The 19064-nt window shown below is 41.3% G+C and overlaps 1 protein-coding gene across 1 annotated transcript; it reads left to right on the top strand.

The window, feature by feature from the left end:
- The first annotated feature begins 453 nt into the window (after positions 1-453).
- ETFDH (electron transfer flavoprotein dehydrogenase) lies at positions 454-18989 on the top strand. The gene is made up of 13 exons (XM_053402978.1): positions 454-949; positions 5644-5787; positions 6485-6714; positions 7186-7267; positions 7909-8027; positions 8752-8829; positions 10128-10274; positions 12338-12478; positions 13265-13408; positions 15847-16015; positions 17333-17515; positions 18121-18342; positions 18546-18989. Exons 1-13 carry the CDS (start codon positions 916-918, stop codon positions 18707-18709), a joined length of 1857 nt encoding a protein of 618 aa, XP_053258953.1. The 5' UTR covers positions 454-915; the 3' UTR covers positions 18710-18989.
- Positions 18990-19064: the final 75 nt, after the last annotated feature.

Raw genomic sequence — 19064 nt, 5'->3', positions numbered from 1 at the left:
CTCCGCCTACAAAAATGGAAATAAGGGCTCGCCTCAAGGAACCTGTCACCGTTGCCTGTCACTGACGTAAGGGGTTCAACATCCGCCGATCCATCTCGGTTACCTCACCCTTGACTCCATAGAGAAAGGAAAAATGTAGAAGTGACCCAGAGCAGGGCTAACTGGGCAAAAGGAAAAAGGAAAAAAGAAAGTCGCTATTGGCTATGATGTCGCATAGGTACAAGCGTGTGGTCAATGCATTGTATTTGCGTGACTGCTAGGAGGATAACGCGGGAAAGCAGTTCAATACCTATGGCCTTTAAAAATTTGTTACTTTTGGGGGGGCTATTGGGTTGTTGTTTTAATTTTTATTCTGTATTTGGTGAACCGCCCTGAGACCCCCGGGTATAGGGCGATATATTAATCAATCAATCAAAATATTTTGAACCGGAAGTCACCAAGAACTGCAATCGCGTGTCACTCTTCCCTCTTTTCTCTACGAACTCGTCATGAAACAAAGTGGCAGCCCGGAACTACTTTTCCCGGCGTGCATTTCGCCACTCCCGTCGCCCTCAAGTCCGGCGGACAGACTCGTGAATATGGCGCAGCCCTTTCCTGCGGGGCATCCTGGGAATTATAGTTTGTTTGTTTTTTAAGTTTGTTTGTTAATGGGATGTCACTCTGGGAGGTCGCGCCCATTTCCCAACGTGTGTCCTGCCTGCGCAAATTAACTTCGACGCCAGCGAATTCTGCTCGTGGCTTCTGCAGCTGCTTGAGAACCCGGAGGAGCATGGGGGCCGAGCTGTAAGATCCCCGTGAGACTCTGCATAGCAAGCGAGGGAGACAGAGGAGAGCGCCTGTGGGAGATCCCCCCCACCCAATAGCTGGTCGCCCACCCACTCCTTTGGATTGCCAGGAGCCTTCTCGCTAAGCGCCATGCTGCTTCCTTCTTGCAGAGTTTCCCGTCAAGGTAAAGTGCATTTAAATCCTGCTTTCCGGACTTGGCGAGTAAGTTTCGCCCTGAATCTCCATAATTTTTTGCACGCTTGTGTTTCGTTTGTCGATAAGCCATCTCTTTCTTTCACGAAGAGCATTGATTCAGGGTCATGCATGTCCAGCACATTAGGAATAAATGTGCATTCAATCCTGGTGTAAGTCATGGCTCCCACCATTAGAAGTGAGAAGTGGAAAATGAAAGCAGTGGCTTTTCTCTGGGTGAGCGTTGTCCCCCTCAGCTTGATTCTGTACCCGCCTTGCTCCTTGGCCCCTGACGAAATGTGCTTAGGCTCGATGGCAGCTGTCAGGGGATTAAGTAGCAATGCTGTGTTGATTTGTGTCTCTCTGTGTAAGGGAAGGGGGAGTGTCCCACAGTGTAAATGTGCACGGAGCAGCTCTGTGAGTCAGAGGTGTTGTCGGGGTTTGGTTTTGAACCCCACCTGTCAAGACTAGGAAAAGGCAAGGCCGTGACCTTAGTATGCGCAGACAGAGGTCAACAGAATGGGGTTGACAACAAAGCTACAAGAAAGAAGTCGCCTTTTCACGTGGGATTGCTGACCCACACCAAATACTTATTTCTCTCAGAGCCGACCCTGGGTATTTCTCCTCTTTCCTCTCCCCCTGCTGGCCAGAATAAAAATCAGGGTAAAGGTCACCTGTAGGATCTCTTACAAAACAGATCTTGTTTGGACAGAGACCAGTCCTTTTGTGGAATGGAGACTCTTAAAAAAAAGCCCTGCTCATGTCTCGGCAGTGATTGTTATGAATCCTTTGCAAGAATCTTAAGAACCAGCTTGGAAGGACAGAAATGGGGGCTTGAAATGTTCTTGCTGGTGTTTTTTGGTCTCTGTTTCCTCCACTTTTCTTTCATCTCTACCTGGTAGAAGTCTACCTGAAAATCATAGCCTCTGACTTGAAAGATCTTACTCCAATGAGTGGTTGCTGCTGGTTAAGGAGTAAGAGGATGTGATGGTCAGCCACGTAGAGCACATGAGATGAGGAAAAACCGGCTTCCTACCACCTTCAGAAACCTACCACTATCAGTTCTTTAGGCACCAGTGATGGATGGTCATCTGGATTTTTGCATCATGCGGTAATATAGCAATAGCTTGCTGCAATTGGCAAGCATAAGAAAAGTAGGGCAGAAGTAGAATAGCTTGGTTCTCCTTTACATACTAATTATGTTAAGTGCAAATAATTGTATGTTTTACCTAGAAGTCCTTTATGAAGTAGAAAGCCTAAACAGCCTCAGTCCAGTATACCTGAAGGAGCGTCCCCACCCCCATTGTTCTGCCCGGACACTGAGGTCCAGTTCCGAGGGCCTTCTGACGGTTCCCTCGCTGCGAGAAGCCAAATTACAGGGAACCAGGCAGAGGGCCTTTTTGGTAGTGGCACCCGCCCTGTGGAACTCCCTCCCACCAGATGTCAAAGAGAAAAACAACTACAGTACCAGACTTTTAGAAGACATCTGAAGGCAGCCCTGTTTAGGGAAGCTTTTGATGTTTAACAGACTATTGTATTTTAATATTTTGTTGGAAGCTGCCCAGAGTGGCTGGGAAAACCCAGCCAGATGGATGGGGTATAAATAATAAATATTATTATTATTATTATTATTATTATTATTATTATTATTATAGCATGGGGGGTTGATGAATTGTTTAAGTATATATTATCAAGGGACTGACTTTTGTCACACATTGCCAGATAGGCCAGATAGCCTGCTTTCAGACAAGTGGCTCCTAGTGTTAATAAGCAATGCTCTTTTACTGTATACTACAAGCGCAATTGATTTTCCACCCTGCTGGGAATGTTGCACTTATTCTGTATGTTCTTCCTGCTATGTTCTGCCTACACAAGTGGATGTGACATAGCTGCAGTGGGTAGAAAATTGGGAAAGACCAGTTCACGTAAATGCTATCTTAGTAAAGTGGCTATTGTTAATAACAAGGAAGGAATGTTTAATCAATTTTTAAAAAATAACTTTGTTGAATTAATTGGTTAAGCACTGTAAAGCCTTCAATTTAGTTGTATTTAAAACATAGTTTGAAAAGCATTGTAGTGCAAAAATATGGAGTGATAAAATGGTGCCCCTGCAGTAGTTATTATGAATGTGTACTGAGCTGATTCACTTACCCACCATGGTGGTGCGCATGTCAAAGTTCTGTCATTTTGCAAGGATAGAATAGTAGCACCAATAACATCTACACTGGTAATGATTATGCTACTCATCTGTTCTCTGGGAAAAGTCAGACTCTGTTGAATGAGAAAAGATGGAAGTACAACAGGGAAAGAGCAGGATGATGATGTTGTGTGAGGGCCTTGTAAAAAGTGAGTACAGTGGTGCCTCGCAAGACGAAATTAATTCGTTCCGCAAGTTTTTTCTTCTTGCGAGTTTTTCGTCTTGCGAAGCACGGTTTCCCATAGGAATGCATTGAAAATCAATTAATGCGTTCCTATGGAGACCGCCTTCAGACCAGGTCCGGGGACAGTCTGTCCCCGGACCTCTTCTGAAGGCTGGCGGGGGGAGAAGGACTTTTCTCCCCACCGCCAGCCTTCAGAACAGCCTTCTGAAGGCTGGCGGTGGGAAGAAAAGCCCTTCTCCCACCGCCAGCCTTCAGAAGAGTTCCCCAGGGCTGCCTAGGCTGAGGATAGCAGCCTGCTGCCCGGCGCGAGGGGCGCTCTGCTTCAGAGCGCCCCTCGCGCGGGGCAGACATTCGCAGCTTGGGGAGCCCTGCAGGACTTCCCCGCAGGGCTCTCCAAGCTGCGGATAGGGGTAGCTGTTCTGAATGTTGGCGGTGGGGAGGAAAAACCCTCCTCCCACCGCAAGCCCCGGGAACAGAGGAGAAGCGCTGCGCGCCTTCTCCTCTGTTCCCGGACCTCCCACCGCCTTCAGGACAGGTCCGGGAACAGAGGAGAAGGCGCGCTGCGCTTCCCCGCTGTCCCCGGAGATTTCCCTATGGGCTTTCGTCTTGCGAAGCAAGCCCATAGGGAAATTCGTCTTGTGAAGCCACTAAAAATCGGAAAACCCTTTCGTCTTGTGGGTTTTTCGTTTAGCGAGGCATTCGTCTTGCGGGGCACCACTGTAAACAGAAGTTTGAAAATTCCATGCTGATCAACTAGGGTGGATTCATCTATAGTCAAACATGACCTTATGTAAGTAGTAGCCCAACTCTTTTGTTATGTCATGCTGTTGATTACAGTGGCAGGAGTTGCTTGCTCAGTTCTCTCTAGTAGCCCGGGCTACAAATGTACACACCTCTCATTTAGGAACAGTCACTTCCTGCTCTGCAATTCCAGAGAGTTTCTGTCCAAATCCCCTCTTAATTTCATTACATGGCCTCGCTTTTGGTGCTGGCCTTGTACTGTAACAATCATATCTGAATAGGCACCCAAATTGCAAAGATCTAGGTTGCTAGCAAGCCAGAACAGTAGTTACTTGGTCAAAACTTTAGCCGTTGGGTAAGCTGCCAAAATGGAAAAGACAAAATCAGAAGAGTTCATGGCGAGCTGTCTGCTGCTTACGTAGAAGTGTGTGTTGGTATAGAACTTACCCATGCACTATGAAATTTTGTGTGTGTGTGTGTGCACGCACACACACACACATGCCTATAGGTAAGTCACCTGTTGAGTTTATTTGTGAGCATTAAATCAATTTTGAGTTTATTCGTTGTTGACACTGTAAAGCTCATTATGTTTTATATATGGCTGTGCTCCACACAGATTTGTAACATATGGATTACAGCAAATATTCAGAGGTGTGGGAAAGCTGTATGGCCATGGTTTTCAACCAATGTTCCTTGGCACCCTGGGGTGCTTTGAATGGTGGTCAGGGGTGTCGTGGGCAACACTAGCCTCTTTCTCTCTTTCCTTCCCTCTCTCCTCTGATGCCCTCTCTGCCTCCTAAAGGCTTGCACAGCTGCTTGTTGCAGCAGCCCTGGCTACAAGCTCCCCAGGCAAATGGTGCCTCTGGGGCTGGCCAGGGGGTGTTGGTTGCCAGGAACCAAGGTGGCCTCAGAGTAAGCAAGCAAGTGGGCGAGGAGCCCAGCCAGCCAGTCCACCAACCCTTGCTATTGGACGAGTCCTAGGCCCCTATGGGGCAGTGTGAGGAGGCACTTCTCTTTGAGGCAGGGAGCGGGGCAGCTCAGAGACCAGGGGCTGTAGCAGTGGCTGCCTGGAAGGCTCCCAAGGAGAGAGGAGAGGAGGCTGAGGGAGCACTCCACAAGGAAGGGTGTTTGAAAAAGGGTGAGAGGCTGCCAGCTCTGCAGGCAAGGAGAGATATAACTGGGCTCCTGAGCCACACAGAGGTGCTGCAGAAAGAATGTAGTTGGTCAAGGGGACCGTGGACTCAAAAAGGTTGAAAACCTCTACTGTAAGGCATCATTGAGACCTGCGGCGATGCGTGGCTTATCTTTGATGATCAACTGTTTAACACTGCACTAGACAATTAAAAGGGGGAAACAAAGGATCTGGAACTGATATGGGACCCAACATTAATGTAACTGTTACATATAAGACTGCTTCTCTAAATGGTATGGTATTTATGTAAATCATACAGTGTACAAATAAACAGTCCTAATGTAGTAGCAGAATATTTGTGTCCTTGTTGTCCGAGTTACAGAGCTGTAACAAAAATTGAATGCTCAGAACTGTTTTATTTCTTTCCAACAGCACATCGTTGTCTGTATGCCTTGAGGTCAGCAGGAAAAGATTGTCACCTGCCTTTGTGCGCAGCACGATGGGCTTCTTCCACTGTGCCACGTATCACCACCCACTATACTATCCACCCCCGGGACAAAGACAACCGGTGGGAAGGTAAGTGACAAACTTTTAAGTACAACTCATTTTTGTAGCATAACCAGGCTTGTAAATAGCTATTTGCCTAGTCGCCTGTGGCGACGAAGAGTCAATTACTGATCAACAAATAGCAAAGGTAGTCCCTCCTTTAAAGGACACTTAGATAAATAGAAGATAGCACGTGGGCAGCTATATATTTTTGTGGGAAACCCTGTAAAACTGTATCTGTATTTATAATTATATTTAACAATTAACTTTGCAATTGTTTATTACTTTAGTGTAGTGTATTATTTTAGGGTGTATGGGGTGTTGGGGGGGGTAGTACCTTTGGTGGGGGACACATGGTGCTCATTTTGGGGTAGTTTGTCCTACTTTGGTCCCCACCATGCACTCAGCTCTCACCTGCGGCTCCCAGAAGCTGTCAGCATGTGACTGCAGCAGCCACATCCCGGGAAGAGCTTCAAGTGGCCGTCTAGCTGTGATGTGGGACAGTGCCAGTAAAAGGTCATTGAAGTGCATCCTAGCAAACCCACTGTTGAAAAATACCTATAAGTTCTATTCCATTTTTTATTTTATTTTTTTAGTCTTGACCCAACACTTTTTTTTTTTCACTTGAGTCTGCAAGATCAGACTTCAAGAAGGGGAGGGACAGCTGATTTTGACAGCAAGGGCCTAGCCTCCATTTGACTTTCTGGTATATGGCTCTCTGTTAAAGGGATAAGCATGGAAAGATTTGCAGAAGAAGCGGATGTTGTTGTAGTTGGAGCAGGCCCTGCAGGACTCGCTGCAGCTATCCGACTCAAGCAGTTAGCTAGCGAACACGGCAAAGAGATCCGTGTGTGCCTTGTGGAGAAAGCTGCTCAGATCGGTGCGCATACACTTTCTGGAGCTTGCCTTGAGCCACGTGCCTTAAATGAACTTTTCCCAGATTGGAAAGAACGAGGGGTAAGAGCTTAACTTCTGTACTACAACTTTTTTCAGTTGTAGCTTAATTCTGTTTAGAATGCATGCTAGTGATTTTAAAGGAAATTGCTAAAAAAATTATATATAATATGTTTCCTCTGAATGCTATGAAATAGAAAGTATCCAGGGAAATAATGAGCACTATAAAGATATTTGGTAAAGTATCTTTTGCCAAAGAATAAATAAAATTCTGCCAAATACCTTTATCTGTTAAATCCTTTAGCTTGCTGCCTTTGATGATCACAACCTGCAGTAGAATACAAGTGCCTTTCTTGCACTTCATTCTTTTCTTATTTGTGCTTAATCTGACATCTGTTACCATCCTTGAAACTCATAAGTATGTCTGCTCCAATTTTATGTGAATCTATAATGCTAATGGTATTCAAATGTCTTATTAAGGAGGTTGGAAGTTCTGCAAAATATTTCTACTTATTTTTATTTCATTTTTCTTAGGCTCCACTGCATACCTCTGTAACAGAAGACAAATTTGGAATATTAACAAAGAACTCTAGAATCCCAGTTCCTATTCTTCCAGGTACAGTTATTGATGAAGACGAAAAACCTCTATGTGTAAATCTTTTGTTTTGAGCTGGGGTATAAAGTGCTTGTATGAGCTATTCTTTTGCTTAAAGTATTAAATTTATTACCTGCCCTTCACCCTGTGGTCTCAGGGTGGGTTACAACAGTTTAAAAAACAAAATTAAAAACAACTTGAACCCACTTACATAGTGCCCGTTCATCCCTGACAACTGGCTCTGCTGGTTAGACCTGATGGGAGTTCAGTAACTTCTGGAGGGCCGCAGGTTAGCTACCACTGCTTTATAGTGAAGAAATGTCACATCACTTTGTTCCAGTACATGCACTGTAGTTTATAAGTTGTGTTGAGGACAAGCTTGTAAGTCAGTTGATTTGGTGTCTGAGGCAATTAAGAATCTCCTGCACTGAACCTGAGAAAAATGTTTTGTAAACTATGAGAGACTTTATGTTTACTGAAACATAGGTACAGCAGGCAGACTAGGAACACGTTTTGTGCAGTGGTAAGAGTTAATTAAGTCATAAACTGTAACTTCACCCTGCTAGTAAGCTGATTCGTATGGTAGAATTGTAACTCTGAACTAGTCTTAGTGTTTACTGTTTCATGAAATGAATTGTGGTGTGTTTCATCCTTTTAACTAGGCCTTCCGATGACTAATCATGGGAATTACATAGTTCGTCTAGGGCATTTTGTGAGCTGGCTGGGTGAACAAGCAGAAGCGCTTGGTGTTGAAGTCTACCCAGGCTATGCTGCAGCTGAGGTACTGGCAGAGCTGTTGCCATTCATGTTTGTGTGCATGTATGAGATTTGTCAAACTTTCATATGACACCTAAGATAGGTTTTCACCTATTAGAATGAATGTATTCAGTTTACACAAATAATCACTACACTATATTGTTTGCAGAATGATGTAAGAACATAAGAGCCCTCCTGAGCAGAACAAAGGTCTGTCTAATCCAGCATGCTGTCTCCTACGGAGGACAACTTGATGCCTTTTGACAAGCTCAGATGCAGGACAGGTGCATCTTGCTGCATCTAATTTGCATCCTTGAAAACTTCCAGGATATTCCATGCAGATACTGTACCAGAATGGGCCTTTCCTGCAGTGGCTCCCCATTTGTGGACTGCTCTCCCCAGGGAGGCTCACCTGGTGCTTTCATTACATATCTTTAGATGCCAGGCAAAAATGTTTCTCTATAACCAGGGCTGATTAACATTCTATGCCCTTTTAACTGTGCTTGTGGGAGGAGGGTTATTCCATTTTTTCATTATGTATTTTGTGTTCTTTTGTGCTTTTAATGTTGTGAACAGCCCTATGATCTTTGGATGAAGGCTGGTATACAAATTTAATTAATAATAATAAAAATATTTACCGGGTGACTACAACCAGGTGCTGTACAAACAATAAAATTGCACAACTCTGCTTGCAGCTTCATGTTCAGAATGTTGAAATAACAGATCTTTATTTGATTTCCTTCCCATAGGTTCTTTTCCATGAAGATGGCAGTGTGAAAGGGATTGCCACAAATGATGTTGGCATCCAAAAGGATGGGGCACCCAAGGTAAATGCTCCTTTACTTTTTTATTAACATCATGCTTTTCACTTGGATGGCTCCTCATAAAAATGGATATTGTAAAACTGCTGTTATATGCTTGGTGGTATGAAGATGGTGTTGGATTTGCAGCTTAATGTAGGCATTTAAGTAAACACAAAGGTAGTATACTCGAAAAATATGGCTCAAAGTTCCAGGGTTGAGATGAGCACAGGCATTATTGTATTATTGCCAAAGAGGTTGTATAATGGAAGACACTGTTTAAACAGCATTTTGAAGGACATGTGACTATGCAGACATCTCTGCATTCTGCACCCAGAGAGCCAGTAGATTTAAAACCATGCAGAGAAAGAAGCAGAGATGTTATAAATACTTATAAGAGACTGAAAACAACGCTTTTCAACTCTACATATAATGAAGAAAAATTAAAACACTTCAGTATATTCCTTAAAGTTCTGAGTAGATCAACTTAAAACAGAGATGACTAATAGAACATGCAAGGAAATAGTGTGTGAGGGGGGGGGACTCATTATCAGCCTGGCATCAAGGGTCAGTTTATACTGTTTGCTCCAAGTGTGCTTCCTACAATTATAGTGGTGTTTGTAATTGTACGTCTCAGACAGAATGAAGTAAATATGCTGCAGGACACTTGAACTGTGTCCCCTACATCTTACTAAGTGCTGGGAATGAGCATCACCCTTTAACATTTTAGTATATGCAGCATACACATATACCGGTGTGCACAAGGCAAGCATAAGCTGGCTGCACAGAGTTTAAACTGGCTCTAACTTAAGTAGGAAAAGAACTGCTGATTTACAATCTTTCCTACCAGTTTTCCTTTCTAATGTTTAAAGCAGAACGAGAGTCTGTATTCCCTCATCAGGAACTTCCTAGGGTCTAGGTGCCAGTGATGGGTAGAGGCAAGAGAGCTAACACACACCCTTCCCTATCCAGGCAAGCAATAGACATTGTCACAGTTGAAGGACATATTTCTGCCAGGCAAAAGGATTTAAATAGGGCATGGAGAAGCACCACTGAGGGGCATGGCCCGAGGAGAACCCTAACGGCTAGATAGAGAGGCTTGGAGGGGCAGTATTTCGGACAGAGCACTATCCCAGCCCTCCCTCAAGATGCTGGGGATTGAAGCTGGGATCTCTGCATTCAGAGCAGGTGCTTGGAAGATTCTCTGCAACATGGCATAATGAAAACATGTTACACAACTGCTTGCAGCGTATCTCGCCAAACAGACTTCACTTTCAAATACGTATTATGTGGGTAATGATGGTATTTACTATCTTCTGTGGCAGGCTACGTTTGAAAGAGGCTTGGAGCTGCATGCCAAAATCACCGTGTTTGCAGAAGGTTGTCACGGCCATCTTGCAAAGCAGTTGTACAACAAATACAATCTAAGGCAGAACTGCCAACCCCAGACTTACGGCATTGGGCTTAAGGAGGTATCACTGTATTATTGATCGGTTACAATCCAAGGTTTGCTCTCTGAATCCCACAACACAAGCGTATTTGACATTGTCTCAGGGTACATTTTAAAGCCTTTTCAGAATAGAAATGGTATGAAAATTTGGGAAAGGTTAGCTAATCTTACTGTTAGCTAATGCTTACTGTGTAGTACCTTGATCCGTTCTTTAGTTTGTTAGTTCTAGATCTAAAGGATTACTACAGCCACTTTCCCCACCTTGCAATAACTAATTGTGGCTTTCTTTGGTAGAAGTCACTGTATTCCAATTTTATTCACAGCATTCTTATTCACGCAAGCTTTTAAATTTAGGACAAACAGATTTCATATGTTAAATAGTTCTGGCTTGTAAACAATGCACAAGTGAAGTGTCTCAGTGTTTCTTTTTAAGGTCAACATTTAGCCTTTATGGCTAATTGTCTTTGTCCCTGAATTAAAGGGAGACCCAAGGCACAGCCAAGTTGGAAAGATTTTCCAGGTATTACAGGGCTGCAGGCCCCATCTCTGTATTGTGGCTGTTTTATTTCACTGTTGCAAGCTATCTTGTGTTTAGAACGATGGCTAAAAACTCTAGTTTCCAAAATAGTGTTGGCTACATAAACTGGTCCTGTCGTTCATGGCAGTAGTTCTATCCATCCCAAGCCATTCTAGAAAAGGCATATTATTCGGAGATCCCCAGGCTGAGAGTAGACTAAGACTGATGGACATTTGTTGGGGATTGAAACCGGGAAAGGGGGGGTGGAGTTTGGGAATCCAAAGGGGGCATAATTATAATTTGTTTTGTTTTTATTTTGTTTTATGTATGAAAGTTGGGAAAGTCGTGGAAGGGAATTTGGGTCGACTTTAGAAAAAAGGCTTTAAGTATGAGAACAGATGTGCAATTATTGATGTTTATAAGTTATAAGTTATAAATTTATAAGTTAAAAGTTTAAAAGTTAAAATTGTTTTTTCTAAAAATGACTGAAATGTAAAAAGGTTAAAAATTGGGGACAAGAACTTGTTGAGCCAACAATTTGAACTGGAATACAAGAGGGGGAGGTGGGGGGAAGTCAAGAAAGTATGTTATTGAAAGTGAGGACCTTGAATTTTATGTGTTTTTAAATCTTTTTTTTGCTTTGTTTTCTTATTTGTGTTTTTGTGTTTTTCTTTGACTTTTTTGGATAATGGAAAAATCTTAATAAATATCATTTAAAAAAAAATAGAAAAGGCATATTATTAGCAGTGCTTTAAATGGTTCTAATGCAAGTAAAATAGAAGCTTAAATATAGAAGCTTAAAAAGAAAGCATACCAAAGATAGAACATGGATATTAATCCAGGTAATTGCTCCTGAGTTACCTGTTCTACACTGCTGATCACTGTCTTAAACCTCTTCATTGAAAACTGTTTTTAATAGGTGTGGGCATGATTTGGGACTTAAGTGAAGAAAAACCTTTCTGCTTCAGATTCAGAAAATTCATTGTAAGCAATCGATATGTTTTAAAAGAAGTGAGACTACCAATGGGAGTGAATTCCCACACTCTCAAGGTTGGGTTGAGCCTTTTCGTGAGGCAGGACCTGTCCTGTGAAACTCAGTAGAGGTTTATTTCAATGACTTTTGAAAACTATTTACACAGGGCTTTATAATATGAATTTTACTTTTTAACCAATGAGTATTTATTGATGTCCTTATGGATACTTTTGTTGTTTTTATTCTCTTATGTTGTAAAACTGCCATATATATATATATATATGGATTATAAATAAATAAATAAACAAACAGTTGTGTCAGGCAGAGGGGTCATAAGTGACAATAAATTATATTTTCCACCCATTTTTGCCCCACTTACAAAGACCTGCCACTGCAGCATTATTTGACAGCTCATTCGCTCAAGCCAATAGGTTATAGATTAAATGTGAAGGTTTCAAAGATGAAGACTTCTATTTGCTTTCAGCACTGAGTCCAATTGTGTAGTATGGAAAGTTACACATAGCAGTTTCACTTTGGTTTAAAGTCTAGTAACGTCTTTGCTGAACTGCATTGCCTGGATTTTCCCCATTTCTAGCTGTGGCTTATTGATGAAAAGAAATGGAAAGCAGGAAGAGTGGAGCACACTGTTGGCTGGCCTTTGGACAGACATACATACGGAGGATCATTTCTTTATCATCTAGATGAGGGTGAACCGCTAGTAGCTTTGGGGTTTGTGGTAAGTATTTTGTACTTGCAGTGAAACTTAACTTTTTGAACATTTTTTGCTTCTGATGTAAGTCTGTTCATGGATGGCACTGAGATACAGAATTCTAATACAGTGGTGCCTCAGGTTACATACGCTTCAGGTTACAGACTCCGCCAACCCAGAAATAGTGCTTCAGGTTAAGAACTTTGCTTCAGAATGAGAACAGAAATCGTGCTCCGGCTGCGCAGTGGCAGCAGGAGGCCCCATTAGCTAAAGTGGTGCTTCAGGTTAAGAACAGTTTCAGGTTAAGTACAGACCTCTGGAACGAATTAAGTACTTAACCTGAGGTACCACTGTATTAGTGTTGCTTGCATACATCATATCTTTTTAACTTTTACTTGTGATGTTCAGTACGAAAGATTGTCAGTGCTTAACTTCTTCAAGGTTAGCAGGGTTCAAGAACTACTACCTTGAAAACATTTCTCCATGATGTGTGAGGTTTGGTTAGTCCCCAAGTACTGGCCACATGCTTTTCAAATTGGAGCTTTTCTCAGGGGAAGAATATGTATATGAGCTATTATGCCTGTATACAGAATTATTGAATCACTTATTCACACAAAAGAGCTGCATGGCCGTACATTTCATAGGGACAAAATTACTTCTTGTAATACTGAAATCCAAAGTAAGCTAAATATATCCAGCGAGTAGCATAATAGGGAAATGAGGAGTGTGTTTGAAGCTTTGTATGCCCTATTAGTAATAGCCTACAGGTTTGTTTGTTTTTTAAAGTAAATATTTTCGCATTATGTCTTATAGATCGGTTTGGATTATCAAAATCCTTACTTGAACCCCTTTAAGGAATTTCAGAGGTGGAAGCACCATCCAACTGTACAGCCTACTTTAGAAGGTGGAAAGAGAATCGCCTATGGTGCCCGAGCTCTTAATGAAGGTGGCTTCCAGGTGATGTTTTAGTAATACAAGGTTATTTCCTCAAATGTCTCAGTTGTGTTTTGTTGTTGTTGTTGTTGTTGTTTTAAAAAAGCTGCCATCTGATAGAAGCAGTCTTAATCAATCATGAATTTCGTTGCTTGACTAAATTTGTATTTGAGAAAAACACTAGTTCTGTGGGGGCAAATGCTTTGTTTCTAGGTGATAGACAGACCTGTCACAGCAGGCATCCTCCTGCAAGAGACAGGAGTGAGCCTCCTTGCATCTGAGATTTTTAAAAGCACTTTGTATTAAACTTTGCTAGCTACCCTATTGACCTGTAATATATTTTTGTTGGTTTGATCTAACCAATCAATTAAATACAGCAGCATTAGTAAAGACAAAACTCTCTAGTTGGACTGTTGTTGAACAGTTAATAAATGTCTCTGGTTCTCCTATTTAAATGTCAAAATAAGAGATATTACAAACTGTCCCGGAAAATGTTGCACCACAATCTCATCCATGGGTAAGATTAGCCGGCCTCATCCTGGAGCGATAACTCGCAGCATAACTATTTTCACAAATAATTTATACCTTGGTTGTGAATTCTATATTCCTGTAATTAAACATACATCTGGTGTGGATTGGTAAGACATTGAATTGGCAAGGTTTCTGCATTTAAACCCAATTGAAACATGTTCACCAGAAAACGGCAGTAGAACCCTACTTCTGATCCAAAGAGTGCCATAGACTTTATGAAGGGCTAAGCCGAAGTCTCTGTGCATTTGTAACACTAGTTGTGTGGCTGTTCTGATTCAAGGTTTACCTGCATTGTAGGTGATGCTTAAGTTTACTTTTCTCTATACTAAAACCTGCTAGTTTTACAATTGCTGCAGTATTCCACAGACATCTTTTTAATCTGTATCCATAGCTCTAAAGCATGCTCTACTAAATCTGTCAAATACACCCAGAGAGGACAGGTGTTCTGAATTATTTGATGCAGCCATATCTACAAAAATACTAGTGGTTACAATAACCAAACCCTTTTCACCTTTCAGGTATACTAGTTGGCTGTAGAAATCTAGCAGGGGTGTAAAAATGGATTAGAAGTACTCCATGAATGATACTGGCTCTTATTTATAATGCCTCTCAGATACTTGGATGTCAGGAGTTCCTGTCTCTTGATGTAGCAGTTGAAAAGTTCAGTAGCTTCTTTAAAAGGTTGAGGTTCATAGATGTCATTCTTAGTGCTATGGAGTTAAAATATAACACTTAGAATCCTTCTTCTTTATTGATATCATATTCAGGAACTATATAGATAACAGAAAGAGACAAAATTTGCCTCTGTGGGTAGTGTTCTTGGTTCTCTTTTTATAGGTATTCCCATTTTATGACTATTTTTCTGGACCACTGCATTTGCACTTTAATGCCTTGTTTGAGCTAAAGGTTTCCCTGGTTCAAAGTTAATTTATTTGAAGACGGTGTTCTTTAAACACTGCAAGAGGGAAGCAGAGGCAGTGTAGTTTTGAGTGTCTGGGCTGGCCTTTTAAAAACAGCAACCCTGAAACAACAGCTCCTGGCTTCCTTGTGGAGTGGATTGTAATGCTAATGGAGTTTAGAATGGCAAATGTTTTACTGGAGTAGCTCCAGTTGCATCAGACTGAAAAGGAAGAGATAAAGCGTTGGTATTGCTTAACCTTTATTTGGGAGATAATACTGATCTGCTTTACAACAATGATTATTACCAGCAAGACCAGTGGGAAACCTCTGGAGGGTGCAACACTGACTTCATGGTACAAGAAAAATCTGACAACTAGTTTTGACAGACAAGCTAACAAATAAAACAAAATCAGCAAAGGGGATGAAAACAAAAGGCACATTTGCAGGAGGCTGGTACCCTTTTATTATGCACATAGGAGAAGGCAAAAGGTTGGGACAGCCTCACATTATGAATTTTTTGGCTGGTATGAATATATACTGTAATTGATGTTACCACATAACTGGAAATATGATGTTATGAGATACACCTGCTTGGAGTAATCCAGATTTGTATCTCTGAGGGTGGGATTAAATTTTTAAAAAGAAATTGAGAGATGAGTAGATACTGATGTAAAGGTTGAGGTAGTGCTGGGAAATTGGAGACAAGCAGCTGAACCTTCTAGTTTAAGGTAGAAGGATATAGGTCTAGTAGGCTTTGAAGAATTTCAGAAAAAATGAGGAATAGTAAGTCTGAAAAACAGTGCATGATGAATCTTCAGGCTGAATAGATTATGCCTCAATATATAGATGGTTCTAGCCTCGAATGTAGACATAATGGCTTGGGATATGCAGAAGAGAATGCAAGCATGCTGTAAAAGTGTATGCTTTAATCTGCTTAATGCAATCAAACTTAAAATGTGACTGCTTGATTCAAAAAAGCAATCTTTCTTACTTTGCATGAATAGTTAATAAATAAATTATTATCTCCGCAGTCCATACCTAAACTCACTTTTCCTGGTGGACTCCTTATTGGCTGTAGTCCAGGTTTCATGAATGTTCCTAAGATTAAAGGCACACACACTGCAATGAAAAGTGGTATGCTGGCTTCGGAAGCCATTTTCAACCAACTAACGAATGAGAATCTCCAATCAAAAACACTGGGTAAGATGGCATGATATGAACATTTATCACTGATGCTTTCTGATCAATGACAGTTCTAAATATCAAGGAGCTCTTTAAGCCAAGCTAATTGTCACTGGTGTATTGACCTAAAACAGCTTTGTAGAAAGCCCACAATTCAATAGCATACACTCAGGGTATTCCTTTTGCAGACTTCCTTTTGCACAACACTTTTCAGACAGGTCTTTCATTTTCCAGGTCTTTTTTTTTTTTTTTGTCCTGACACTTACCCTGGGGAAACAGCAATAGGCTTTTCTGCAGATTGCCATTTGTTCTGATTCAGTGGTAAACAGAGGGTTTCCCCAGGCAAAACAGTGGGATAAAAAAAAAAAGCCGCTGGCACAGACCTTGGAAGCGTGAAAAACACCATTCAAAAGAAAAGTCTCCACCCTACTGACTCACCTGTGTCCATTTCTTTATCACCTGTGGATAATGGACCAGTACAATACAAGCCTGCCCTAAAGTCTCATCACCATATTGCAGATATAATGGAAGGAATTTACGAGTGGAGCCTAATTATAATACCTTGCCTAGTCCTGACAATTGAGTCTCTGCCAAGGCATGTCACACCCTTCAAGTATCAAATGACACTGGGTGAGATTAATCTGAAGTTTACATTGGAAATTACAGGCTGAAAATTTATATGATGTGTATTTGCATTTCTTTTCAACTTTTTTTTTTTAAATAGTATTTCCACTAAAGTTGCTGTCTAAAATCACTTTTGTTTTCATCTTAAATGCAAGGTGTTGTTTTCTTCATTTTAAATGCAGATTCACTGTTTTTAAAAAGTTAGCACCTCGTACATGGGAAAATGCCTATGTTTAGCTGTTAAACGGTTAATCATGTGCCATGCAATCCTGTGCATTTAGTCAAAGGTGGATCCCACTAAATTCAATTAGGCTTACCCTCGAGTGTGCACAGAATTGCAACCTGTGTTATAATTCTGTAATGTATAATTTTACTACTTTTAAATAGAAACAAATGTTACTATCCTTCAACAGCCTTCAAACACGTTAATTTTTGGTCTTATTAGTGTAAAACTCAAAGTGTAAACAATGATATATACGTACCGTATTCAAAGTTGTCTTCCACTCTGCTTTTTCAGTATCCATTCAGATATAAAATTATTGAAGTACAGCTCTCCCGAGCAATTTATATTTTCCTCAATGTAAACTACTGCTTTGTTGCAAAATATAGAAAGCCTGTCTCTTATCAGCAGCACTAGTTATCTCCTTGGAAGTGGAACTGTAAGATGCTACTGACTTTCTAAACATTTAATAAACAGCCCCTTGTTTCTAGGACTTGATGTGCCTGAATATGAAGACAATCTGAAAAAATCCTGGGTATGGAAAGAACTCTATGCAGTCAGGAATATCCGTCCTTCATGCCATGGACCCTTGGGTGTGTATGGTGGAATGATTTACACAGGCATATTTTACTGGATACTAAGAGGAATGGAACCTTGGACCCTAAAGCATCCAGGTAGGTTTCTAAATTAACAGCATCTGGGCAGCAGCCATGAGACTTTCCCTTCTCCTTTCCTTTTCAGACCACCATGCCCCTAAATCTGTTGGACAGTCCAGTGCTCTGTTGATTTGGGGGATCCACTAGGAACAGACTACAGAGGGAAGGAGAGGAAGTGTAACTTTTGTGCAAGCAGGCTCACTCTTTCCTGTTGAGATCTTTTCCACAAACAGGCCAACACCATAGAAAAGGGGTGGATACCTTGCATCATTTATATGACTCCCCCAAGTTCTTTATGGCTCTCAGGATCCCCCAAAATTTCTCATTTTTAAAAAAAAGTTATTGACCACTCCTGAGTGCCCTTCTGTGATACCATGCCTACAGGAATTTTTTTACCCCTCAAGATTTGTCCTTTAAAAAAAAAGCAACAAAAAAGCCTACTCTACCTCCACCACCACCCCCTTTGCAGTTGTGGAACACATCACAGCAGTAGAGGCATTTCCTTCAGAGAAGCAAAGTTACTTAGAAAATGGTACTGATATGCTCCTTTACTAGAGTATGGTGAAACCAATATAATTTAAGTTTTGCTTATATTTAAGTTTTTCCCTCTGCTGATATTTTAGGGACAGATGCAAAGCGGCTAAAGCCAGCCAAAGACTGCACACCTATTGAATACCCCAAACCTGATGGAAAAATCAGTTTTGACTTGCTTTCATCAGTGGCTCTGAGTGGCACGAATCACGAACATGACCAGCCAGCTCATTTGACTCTGAAAGATGATAGTGTTCCTGTCAATCATAACTTAGCTATATACGATGGACCTGAACAACGATTCTGCCCTGCAGGTACCTAGCACAAATTGTAGTGTGTGGAATTGCAGGTTTGTTTGTTTTTTTCCATTCCTCCACTTTTTGTTCTCCTACATACCATAACTTCACTTATCAGCTTGACCCCTTGGTTTTTGATGGGGGCGTTTTCTGGCTGAATTCTACTGTACTTTTAGAATTAGGTTACTTCTTCCACTAAATTCAATTTTCCTTTTTTACAGGAGTTTATGAATATGTTCCTGTGGAAACTGGAGATGGATTGCGATTACAGATAAATGCTCAGAACTGTGTCCATTGCAAGACATGTGATATTAAAGATCCCAGCCAAAATATTAACTGGGTTGTACCTGAAGGTGGAGGTGGACCAGCTTATAATGGAATGTAGTCTTGATCAAAACTAAAAGAACACCCTAGCTGCAGAACCATACAACTTTGGGTTCGCCACATTTTTCTCAAGAGCTGCTATCAATGGTCCTCTGTGAGGTTAGCATTCTATTGAATGCTATTGAATGAACTTGGTAGTACCTGAAGCAGTAAATGCAACTGTCTGCATGTTCAGATGCAATAGGAAAGTACACTCAAATAAGCCTTGGTCTATCAAAGTGGAACAAGAACAGTTTGAGTACAATCTGGTCTGATTTGCCCAACCTCTCTAGACCTGAACACTGATAGAGTAAAATATATGAAAGCTGAAGGCTAAATTTCAGTGGATTTTGATTGTAAAGATTAGTCAGACCTCA

Source organism: Podarcis raffonei, chromosome 9 (assembly GCF_027172205.1).
Source record: "Podarcis raffonei isolate rPodRaf1 chromosome 9, rPodRaf1.pri, whole genome shotgun sequence".
NCBI lineage: Eukaryota > Metazoa > Chordata > Lepidosauria > Squamata > Lacertidae > Podarcis > Podarcis raffonei.
The sequence above is the reverse complement of the archived record's forward strand: the minus strand, read 5'-3'. Positions and strand labels throughout refer to the sequence as shown.

Excerpts from the sequence above, each read along its gene's own strand:
- ETFDH (XM_053402978.1), top strand. The coding sequence starts at position 916 with ATGCTGCTTCCTTCTTGCAGAGTTTCCCGTCAAG. Across the intron at positions 16,016-17,332 it reads TCTCCAATCAAAAACACTGG|GACTTGATGTGCCTGAATAT; the intron begins GTAAGATGGCAT and ends CCTTGTTTCTAG. Across the intron at positions 18,343-18,545 it reads ACAACGATTCTGCCCTGCAG|GAGTTTATGAATATGTTCCT; the intron begins GTACCTAGCACA and ends CCTTTTTTACAG.